This window comes from Gallus gallus, chromosome 24, assembly GCF_016699485.2.
Source record: "Gallus gallus isolate bGalGal1 chromosome 24, bGalGal1.mat.broiler.GRCg7b, whole genome shotgun sequence".
In the NCBI taxonomy this organism is placed as follows: Eukaryota; Metazoa; Chordata; class Aves; order Galliformes; family Phasianidae; genus Gallus; species Gallus gallus.
In genome coordinates this window covers 5325447-5336111 of record NC_052555.1, presented here as the reverse complement: position 1 = coordinate 5336111, position 10665 = coordinate 5325447, and the positions used below count along the sequence as shown (strand labels likewise).

The 10665-nt window shown below is 46.5% G+C and overlaps 1 protein-coding gene across 13 annotated transcripts in view; it reads right to left on the bottom strand.

Annotated features, from left to right (window-relative positions):
* Nucleotides 1–10665, bottom strand: part of CEP164 (centrosomal protein 164) — a 43853-nt gene that overhangs the window by 9039 nt on the left and 24149 nt on the right. For all 13 annotated transcript variants that reach the window (XM_040652181.2, XM_040652185.2, XM_040652179.2 and 10 more), the window contains 17 exons: nt 9476–9607; nt 8894–9110; nt 8245–8322; nt 7855–7986; nt 7455–7577; nt 6789–6932; nt 6491–6574; nt 6015–6083; nt 5471–5649; nt 4902–5028; nt 4423–4490; nt 4019–4226; nt 3447–3554; nt 2324–2438; nt 1401–1754; nt 894–960; nt 254–361 (listed from right to left, as the gene is read on the bottom strand). In XM_040652181.2, coding sequence (XP_040508115.1) covers nt 254–361; nt 894–960; nt 1401–1754; nt 2324–2438; nt 3447–3554; nt 4019–4226; nt 4423–4490; nt 4902–5028; nt 5471–5649; nt 6015–6083; nt 6491–6574; nt 6789–6932; nt 7455–7577; nt 7855–7986; nt 8245–8322; nt 8894–9110; nt 9476–9607 — 2313 coding nt within the window. The remainder of the gene's footprint in view (nt 1–253; nt 362–893; nt 961–1400; nt 1755–2323; nt 2439–3446; nt 3555–4018; nt 4227–4422; nt 4491–4901; nt 5029–5470; nt 5650–6014; nt 6084–6490; nt 6575–6788; nt 6933–7454; nt 7578–7854; nt 7987–8244; nt 8323–8893; nt 9111–9475; nt 9608–10665) is intronic.

The following is a 10665-nucleotide window of genomic DNA, read 5'->3' as shown; positions in this document are numbered from 1 at the left end:
ACAACACAACTAGGGAAAAGGGAAGGAGAATCTCTCAGGTAAGTACAGCTCAAAGATGGAAAAACCAGGTCACTCGTGCTTCAACTGCTAAACAACATTCTTTTGCAGAACTGGACACTAAAATAGAGGCTAAGGCTTCAAAATTGCTGTTCAATCCTTTAGGGGCTCCTGATTCATTCACCTCCTGCTGTTTCCTCCTATCCACTGCAGGAAGCTGGACTACAATTAGAGACCAGACCCAAGCAAAGGATACACCCTTGAATCACTCTTGAAGTCTTCTAGCCATTTCTTGTTGGTCTCAATCATTCCTTGAATACTCATCTTGTCTGACTCACGGCCCTGGAACATGCGCATCTGCTCACTGTTGTGAGAGAAAAAGACAGGAGAAGTGGGAAAGAGGCTTAGACAGAAACAATCCCAGAGATGAGAAAAAGCACAGCTAAGGAAAGAGTCAAGGTTAGCAAGCAACCTCTTCTGAGCTCTAAATGCTCTGTCCAACCACATCACGAAGAAGAGCTGTAGCAGCAACAGCCCCCCCATCCCACCAGGCTGCTGTCCTTCCTTCAGTCTGTGTAGCATCAGAAAGGCTCAGGTGGCAGCCTGCAGTGTCACCCCTCCTGTGTCAACTGCCACAGCAGAGCCAGCCTGAGTTCTGCCTGGAGACAGCTGGCACTCCTGGAATTAGTGTTACCTGCACAACTCTGGTTTCTGAAATCAAGCTGCTGTCTCATGTGTAACATGCACTGAGTAACCAACAGTATCTAATTCATCTTCTTAATATCTAATTTGCTTCACTGAATAAGTAGGTAAGAAACAAAATCACCTAATCTAAAAATTATTCCAGAAAAATAAATGCAACACAACGAAAAAAGAACACTCGAAAAGACACTTACCCTGCAGGTACATATCCTAGCTTGTTGTCTGAAGGACCAGAACTTCCACTGCATGACGGGAACCCACCTGGGAAACAGACATTAAATACAAGTCCCCTCCAAAAAATCAACAGGCTTTAAATCTGAATGCAGTTGCTTTCCTGTGTTATGGACACGCTGTCCCTCCAAGTGGAGCCATCTGCCAAGATCTCAGTGTTGTTATTAAGGAAACCGAGATGGTTAACACCACCTCCAACTCACAGAAGGCTTCTGGAAGATCTCAATTCCTTTTTGCTCATTTCTTTAATAACTTTACTCCTGCATATGTCAGAGGCCAAACTGTTCTAGAGGCAGAATAACATGGTCGGACACCTATTGCACTACCCGGAATAAGGTTGTCGTTTTTGATCTTATTAACACTACCCTTAACAGCAGTACAGGTTGGCATGATGAGCTGATCAGAACACGCAGGACTGAAATCAGAAGTCGTAAGCAAACAGTGAGATGGAGGAAGGACGGGAGACCTACCTGGGAAGTACTTGTGCCACTTCTCTGCCAGGAAGCGGTCCACTGACTGCCCAGCCAGGAAGGAGCGACTGGAGCTGAGCCCAGTGCCCCAGGCCCACTGGTCGGGCACAGACATCCCAGCAGAGGACCTCGAGGAGGCACCTGCCTGCAATCCTGCCAAGTTGGCATATGTAGAAAGAGGAATGCCGTCACAGGGCACCTGTGTTGAAGTGAAGAGCGGGGGCTGGAGGGCATTCAGAGAACTCAGAACGCCGAGGACCCCATTCAGTTCATCAGTGATGTGCTGCACAGAGTTTGTCAAGTACTGGATCTTGTCCTGCTGTAGAGCAATCTGTACCTCCGTTCTCAAGTCAGCTAGCAGAGGAGAGAAGGGAAAAAAGGGATCACTGGGAAGGTGAGGGAGACACTGTCTCCTTAGCAGGAGACTCACTGTGCTGTGTCACAGTGAGCTGAGTTTGATCAGTCTCTGCTCAGTGAGACACAGAGCACCAGAGACAAAGACTCATTTGAAAGAAACAGAAGGCAAATAGAAAAGCACAAGCAGCAGACATGGGAAACTGCACCAACTTCTCCTGACAGAGATGTGAGGAGAAAGCCTGGACACCGACAGAGCACGACAGCTCCGTAGCAGCAGAGAAGGAACACTAAAGCCACGTTTTATACTCCACAGTAAAAATAAGGGTAGATTTAAGAGGCAAGTTCATGCACAGATTCCCTCCCTCTCATATACTGCTACAGGCAGGAAATAAGTTTTTCAAGCAAGATGTTATATACAAAGCAGTCCCGGTCATAAATAGTAAAGCTGCCTTAGACTCAAATGAGCACAAACAGGAACAGCCTTAGACACAACTGAGAGGCAAAAGGGAAAGCCAGACACTGCCAGAAGCATCGGGCACGGAGTATCAAACCAGTCAGAAACTTACATTTCGGCAGATGTATGTTGACACTGGATATGCTGTTTGTGTTCTCAGAGCTGCTGAGATCAAAAGTCACCATCTTCTTGCATGCAACACTCTTCAGTGTATCTTCATCTGAAAGCTGATAAGGGAAACATTGCAAATGAAACCTTTCTGCTTTCTGTCTTTGCAACTGCAAATACATTGGAGTACTGCTTACAGCTCATCTACTCAGGCAGGTCTGCATGGTCAGGCACGAACCAGGTGAAAAGAGAGTCATGAGACTCCAACAGCAACATTTGGAAAGTAAGGAGATTGCGTGGTCTCTGGAAGAGGCATATGCATTCACTGGAGGCCAAGTTTAACAGCTGCATGAACCAGCCCTTCCAGGAAGAAGTCAAAATGTTCTGCGCATCATATACGCCTCATAGTTCTTGCATGGCTGGCTCATCTCTTTGCACCAACAGAAAGTGCTTGGCCACCAGAAGTCTTGTGCATCCACATTTACACTGCTGCTCTAAGGCCACATGGTCACAGGCAGAGCTGGACAGATCCCAAGGTCTGTCCTGAACAGGAAAGTAAAGCAGATTCTACCTCACATGAGGTGACCTGCCCTTGTTCTCTCTAGGCAAAAATCATGCAGATTTTTCAGGTTGCTTTCTGGGTCATATGCTTAATATCGAGTCCAGATGTCATCAGCAAAGGGAAATATCTGCCATCTTGCCCAAGATACAGACAGTTAATAAAACATCTAACAGTTCTAATTAGAGTTCAGTTTATATTGTACTCTGCATATCAGCGTTAACATGGATTTGCTTCTGATCTAAGAAGCTTGAGGGCTCAGTTGGCAGATTTTTTTTTTCCAACCATCTCAAGCCCTGATGCCAGCAGCCCTGACTGGCAAGCTGCAATCATGGGACAAACTCTCCATCTCAAACCTCAGACCTGGTGAATCATGTGCACCACAGTCATTTTCTCCAGCTCCTTGTCTCGCCTACTCTCTCCCACTCTTCTTACAGACCCATCATTCTGCTCTCAAAGCACAGTTCAGCCAAAAGCTCTGCAGAGACTCCTGCCTATGAGAGGAGGCCAACAGCTCTGCAAACTGGGAGCGCAGCTGGGCAGGTCCAAGCAGGATGCTTGTACTCACCTCCTCCAACAGGGAGGACTCCAGCTGGCTTAGCTTCTCTTCCTTCTTCTTCAGCAGCACCTGTCCTTTCCGCATAGCCGACTTCATCTTGTCCAGCTGCTTGGCTTCCTGCAGTGGATCAAACAGCCATGCCAAGGAGGAAAATTACCCAAGAACGACAGGAAATTATCTACTTTAGTGGTCACGGTGATTTTCACCATCTCATTTCTACTTGGCACAAGAAATCATGCTGCTGGAGTAAAACTGCTCCCAAGTCCTACAGAGCAACAAAAAGGAACGTGCAGAGGGGAAAGAACGAGGCTTAGGCAACATCACCCCAAGGAAAAAGGGGTGTCACTTCCTAATCCTGCATCCAACAGAGTCAACAGCTTTGCAGCAAAAAAATCTGCAAATAGGACTGCTCTCTCAATGAAGGAAATGAAGACCTTTTCCCTGTCTTTGGTTGGCGTATCAGCAGAACTGACAAGTACTCAGGGATCGATTTTCAAGCAAGAGTGAAATTGCTACAGAGCTACAACTGTGAACTTGTCCCTGCTGATGGGATGGATGCCTGCCAGTGCTCAGTGACTCACCTCTTCCAGGTTCTTGCGCATTCCCTCCAGGAGCTGGGAGTTGTTAGGATCTTGCACCACTTCCTGCGCTTTCTGCACATCTTGGTGCCACTGCTGCTTTGCAGCTTTCAGTGCTGTGTGCCTCTTCCTCATGGAGTGGGTCTGACGCACCAGGAATTCCTTGGCTTTTCTGATGGAGACTCCTTCAGCAGAGATGTAGCTCCTCACTCTATAAGAAACAGGTACAATTCTGGCTTTCTGTGCTGGCTGTTCATCCAGCAAGCTTCAAGCAGATCCCTCCCCCAGAATAAATTGTATTTGCAATGCATATTATACTCAAGCAAAAACATTCACTTCTAAAACCCAAAGAAAAAAAAAAACAAGTAAGCCACATTTTCTGAAGTAGCTGGTATACAGATACTCACTGATCAAACTGGAAGTTGCTGTCTTCATGGCTTTGAGAAGGCGGGGAAGCAGGCTCTCTGGATGAATGCTGAAGAGTGGAAACATTTCAAAAACTGATTGATATGCACAAGAAAATTGAACCCTAGGGCCCCATTAGAATCAAATTAGGGGCAAAAATTCGGAATGACATCACTGTATTACTGCCCTGATCCAAGACTAGTGCTGGGGATATTTTTATGTGATATTTTAAGAATTCAGAGATGTTTCCATCCCCGACTCAAGTCCTGCTTTTGACTTCAAGGACACTCAGGCATCCCACACTCCTTTTCCCCTAATAATAGGCAGAAAGCAACAAGAAGTACAAAACACTGATGTCTTCCGGCAAAGAAGAATGCATCAGTGCATCTGAAACAAGTTTAGGCAGAAAGAGCCAAGGCTGGAATTTTCACAAAGTTACAGCCTCAGATCTCACAAGGCAAATACCTCCGCAGCTACTCACAGCTTGAATAGTTTCTCTCAGGTCTTCAACATGGAGCTCAGCTTTCCTTCTGGGAGACTCTGCGCTTTCTTCTGCCTCCAATTCTTTCAAAATCTCCTGCTTGCTCCTGACAGCTGCCTCAAGCTCACTGCCACATGAAAAGGCAACAATGGCAGCAATTCATTAGACTGCAGGTCCTCCTAGCCCAGTAAACTATCTGCAAGTGTCCAAAGCAACCTCCAGATTCCAGAAAGGAAAGGGCCAGACATGAAAGACAAGCAGGAACACAGAAACATGCTGATGACAAGGATTCACAACAGCTTACAGCTGCTGCCTCATACAGTTTCCCACATACAGGAATAAATACAAATAAGAGACTTTGTACAGCAGGTTGCAGATATAGACTTCTAGATCCAGGGCTGGGCTACATCAGACACTAGCAATGCAGGTTGACAACTACCATTAAGACAATCTCCTACTGCCACTGGCTCCTAAACACAACTGAACTTCTCGTGCAACACCTCCAGACAACACCAGTAACCAGGTGGATTTTGAGCACTAGAGGAAATCTCTCGCACATACACACACACCTGATACGTTTCTGTAGCCTCTGGCTTCGAGTCTGCAACAAATCCACCTGCGCCTCCAGCTCAGCTTTCTGATCCTGGAGCTCTTCAAGAGCCTTACGCAGTTGCCAGATGGACTCAAGAAGGTCGCTGTGCTCCTTCCGATTCTCCTCTAGGCGGAGTTGAGAAGCTAAAGCAGCTTCCTAGAAACAAACAAAAAACTCTCTCAGGTTTCCCTGACAATGGAGTGAAAGCACACAGCGTGCAAGAGACTTTCTCTATCTGCACAGTTCATGGGAGGTCCCAGAGCTAGAAACACACATCACACATCAATCCTAGGGGAAAAAGGCTGCCTGCTCTTTTTGGGAAATACCTCTGAGCTAACCAAACTGCCAGCAGGAAGACTCTCCAGGCCAAGCCAAAGGGGCAGCAAGGAATTTGCAAACTCATAATTTAGAAAAGAACATAGCTTGCTTGCATTTTTTTAAGCCATGGTTCTATCATACTCCCCTTATCCTCCCCAAAACCAAAGCAGCACAGATCCTTTCCAGAGCCAAGGCATACATACGTCTCTTTCTCGCTCAGTCCGTCTGTCTTCATCTAGCAACTGCTGCTTTTTCCTTCTCAGAGACTCCTCCTAGACACAGCAGAAAAAGCAGGTGACTATCAGAACATAGGGATGCCAGTAGAGGAGACTGCTGATGCTCAGCAGCACTTGAAATATAGAGGTCAGGCCTCATTTTCAAGACAATTCAAGATTACCTGAACACCGTTCTCAGTTTTGCTTCATCCCTTCCCATCCCATTCTGTAAGTGACAGAGGGCTCAAATACTGCCTCCCAAAGCAGGGGAGCACACCCAAGGCGCTGACTTTCACCACAAATACCACTAACCATGAGACTGTACTACTAAGAACGCTTAGCCCTCAGGACAGAAGTTTTATCTTGAAACTTGGTAACTTGGGTGGCAGATACAACCCACGAGGAAGCAGCCAGGGGAACAGCTCAGGCTAGGAAATGTCTCAAGCCCAACACGGCTGACTCACCTGGCTAAGAAGCTGCACTGATCTTGCTTTAATGTTCTTTGCACGTATTTCAAGCTCATTTTCTGAATCCTGGAGTCTTCTTTCCTACACAGAGATGTCAACTTAAAGAGCGAATGGCACAAGCTCCTTACCCACCACGCAGAGCTCAGCCACCAGAGCAATTAGCAAAAAATACCAGGAGAGAATGACCTGCCACTTGTATTACTGTTGGCTACAGAGGGTGGCAGATGCATGGAGGTGTCACAGTACCCAGGCCAAAGCAGCCAAGTCCCAAACTGCCAGGCAGCACCCTCCTCACCTTCTCCCCATGTCTGTGCTGCAGTGCAGTCAGACGTTCATCCAGCTCTGCCTGCAGAGCTTTCACCTCCACTTCATGACGCTGTCGGAGGAGTGCCAACTCACCTCGCAGGCCTTCAAACAGCTCTGCTCTTTGCTTTCTTTCCTGTCACGGAATACAAACAAGAAAAAGCAGCCAAGTGAAGCTCTTCAGCAAGCCATGAACACAAAGGACACACACTCTATATGACCAGCTCATCACACATGTCCTTCGCAAGTATCAATTTCAGCAAGATTAAAGCCTGCTGCTTATAGGCACAATATTGTTATGAAGACGGCCCAGGAAAGAAGAAATGACCCATGATAGTCTACAGCTTTGTCACACACTGCTGACTGTGTGACAGGAGGCTTTCCAGAACAGGCAACTAGAAAACCATTAAAAAGCTTCTCTAGTACAGAAGTCCACAAATGTATGTAGAAGTTGCCTGCACAGAACGCTTTGACAGGTTAATCTCATAACCTGAGCCTCAGTTTGCTTTACACAGCAGCAAAACCACTAAAACAAATGAGATGCCCCCACTCTAGGAGTGGCTGAGATAAGCAGAGCTGGCAAGCAGCAGTGCCAGCCCAGGTACAGTCCATTTGACCAACAGTGATCTCCCAGTTCTTTGCACTTCCCCAGAAGTACCTCCTCTTCATACTGATCCTGAATCCTTGCTAGGACCTCCTGGTGCTCCTCCTTCATCCTTGCCATTTTCCTCTCATGGTCTTTTTCCACTTCATGGCGTTTCTCACTCATAAGCTCACTGAGCTGCAATGATGACACAAAGAGGCTTCACTGAATCACTGTATTGGCTCCCCAAGAGAGCAGCTTCCCACACGAACAGAAAGACTCAGAACCTTGCAAGTGGGATCAGGCCACAGCCTAGATAGTAGAAAGCAAGCACTCTGTGAAAGGAGATGCTTCAGGAGTGTCCCTTCCCCTGATGTGCACCACTGACACCCTTGGGTACGGGACTCTGCATCTCAGACCTCACAAAACATCAACGGAGAAGAAAGAACTTACAGCATTGAGGATGAATACTTGCCTCACGTTCATATTCTGCTAATCGGTATGCTTTCTGCTGCACTTTTTCCTCTGCTCTCTGTAAGTCTTCACGCAGCCAAGCTTCCTCGCTCCTCTGTGCCTCTGCTATCTGGGTTTGCAGGCTAGAAGTGACCTGCCATGAAAACCACCCACAGAGACTTGTCACCCTTCTGACAAGATCTCTCTAGTGCCCTCCTACAGAGACCAAGAAGCATGGCAAAGATCAGTGTGTAAAGTCCCACCACCCTCTAACTTGGAACATGCCCAAATGCTGAGCCAGACCAGAACCATGTTTAGGAAGAAGAAGAAATTAATGCCACCCACCCTGCCCACACCTGGAGATAGAGAGGAACAAAAAAGCAATTGACATTCTAGGGACGTTGTGTTTTACCTTTCGATGTTTCTCTTCTGCTGCAGATTTCAGCTGCTGGAGTTCAGTTGCAAACTGTTTCTCTAGCTCCTCTGCAGCCTACAGGAACACAAGCCAAACAGTCTGCTGAAAATCCTACATTTATAGGGACATGCTGCACAAGATTGCAATTAACATCTATCCACAAGCATCAAAAGCACAGTGAAGCCCTTTCAAAACAAGTAATACACAATATACTCTCTGGATGTTTTCCCTTCCAGAAGATCTCAGTGGATCTCAGACACACCATCCCACTGAAGGACTATCAATTGCCCCTACTCAAGAACCTCAAGCCTTTCAGAGTGCTAAGGCAACACCCAAGAGGTATTCTAGCCTGATAAGGTAGTTTGCTTTAGCTTGGTCAAGACAAACAATGATCTTTTTTTCCTTCAGATGCAATGTGGCCACTTAAATAATTATTTAATCCTCACTGTAACAAAGCAGGGGGAGTACCCCCCAGCCCGATCACAGCTCTACCAGCATGCCAAACATCTTTCCCTTGTGTTTTAACAGTCATTATCAAAGCACATGCAGGCATTACTTCATCTTATTTAACTTTAGCATTGCAGTGCAAGCCAGGTCAGCATGATCAGCAAGGATCTGGCTCTAGTTTGTAACAAATGAGCCTCACCTTTTTCTTTTCCATTTCTAATCTCTCTTTAAGCTCCCTTAGGAATTGTTCCTTTTCTTTTTTTAGTCTGATTGTTTCTTTCTGTTGAGCTTCCTCCATTTCCAGCTTCATTTTCTCCAAAGCAAGCTGCTTCTTCCTCTCCATGCTCCCCTTCTCCATTACCTGCAGGGATTCCCACTCTTCTCTTAGTTTTTGCAGTGCCAGCTCTTGCTCTGCCCTGGTAGGGTTACAAGAGCAGAGAAGCCAGTCAGAATTTGGTACTTTAACACTGGACTCCATTCAGGAACCAGAGCTAAGAGAAGATCAGACATGAAAATTCCAGAAGAAATTGAGAACCAATGTACACTTTGAACCATGAGTGAATCAGCAAAGGCCTTAGAAATAAACAGCAAACAGCATCATAGTTGGGTCCTCATGATTCCTAGTTTACTAACAAGGCAAGGCAGCATCTATGGAAAGCTCAGGCTGGCTACTACATCCCCTGAGTGGATGCTGATGGCATGCAAGATGCTTCCCTCTCAAACCCACAGCTTATGTCCATAGGGATGGCAGCTTCCTGCTTGTTGTGGCAAAACTTCTCACCTTATCTTCTCCTTCTCTGCTTCAGTCTCAGAGGTGATGGTGGCTCTCAGCTTTGAGAGTCTTTCAGCTTCCTCCTTTCTCACACGTAATTCCTCCTCCTCACAAACCTTTGCCAAATCCTCTTTCAGTGTCCTGAGAGATGAGCAGCCAGGAGGAAGAAAAAAGAGGGGAAAAAAGTAAAAGGTTCAGGAAGCTCCAATGTCTTCAAACCACCTCCCCAAGGCATACAGATCGGCTCCCACTCACTGCACATGCCTGAGAGATGCATTCCCAAAGTTCCAGACACTTAATTCCATTCCATACCTTCACAGTCTGGCTGCTGGCACAGAAGACACAGCCCCTGAGCATCAAGCTCCTGTGGTGTATTTTAAAGGCTCACTATATCGTCATCACAGGTAGCACCTTTTTCCCAGGTACATAAAAATCATCTCTATGAAATGAAGGCAGATTCCCAGCCAAGGTAGCTGGATGCATTAGTATAAGCTTCATGCTTTTGCACAACACCCTTTTTCCCACTGCTTAGACATTTCTCCCTTCAGGTGCAGTTTTTTGTCCTCTTTTGCACCCAAGGCAGCATTCCCACAGTGCTTCATGTCAAGGTAGCTCTTCTGGCTGCCTGTGTGCTGCTAAGAGCTTATCAAGGGTGGCCCTGATGTTTATAATACAAGTTCTGAGAGAAAAATCCCCCAGAACAGAGGACACCGCTCCTATTGCTGTTCTGCTCCCTGGGTTGCTATTAGATCTTCTTGCATTGGCTGGGTTTTGCACGTAGAAATCTATGCCCTATTCCTTAAAGTCTTGTTTGGAAGTCCTTCTGTAATACACGCAGTATCAGAGCTTCAAATAGTTCCTCTGGGGTAACCTCATCTTCTCTAATGCCCCAATTTTCCAGCCCTATTACTACCATTTAGACAAAGATTTGAAAGTCTGCCAGGTGGTAAAGCTCCAAGCAGTGAACTGGAAACTTCTCCCAGGTTAACAATAAGAGACAAGTTCACAGCTCTATGAAAGTTGCATGTGTATCGAATCATAGCTCTTCTGACAGGACACAAGGAAGATGCTCTCATGCCTGTACGAGAGGGAGAGCTTTCCTCAGGCATTCTGAGCATTTGCAGCACTGAGAGCAGACCACTGCCCATTTCAGGATGTGCAGATCCTTTTGTCACTGCCAGGACATACTCCTTTTCACC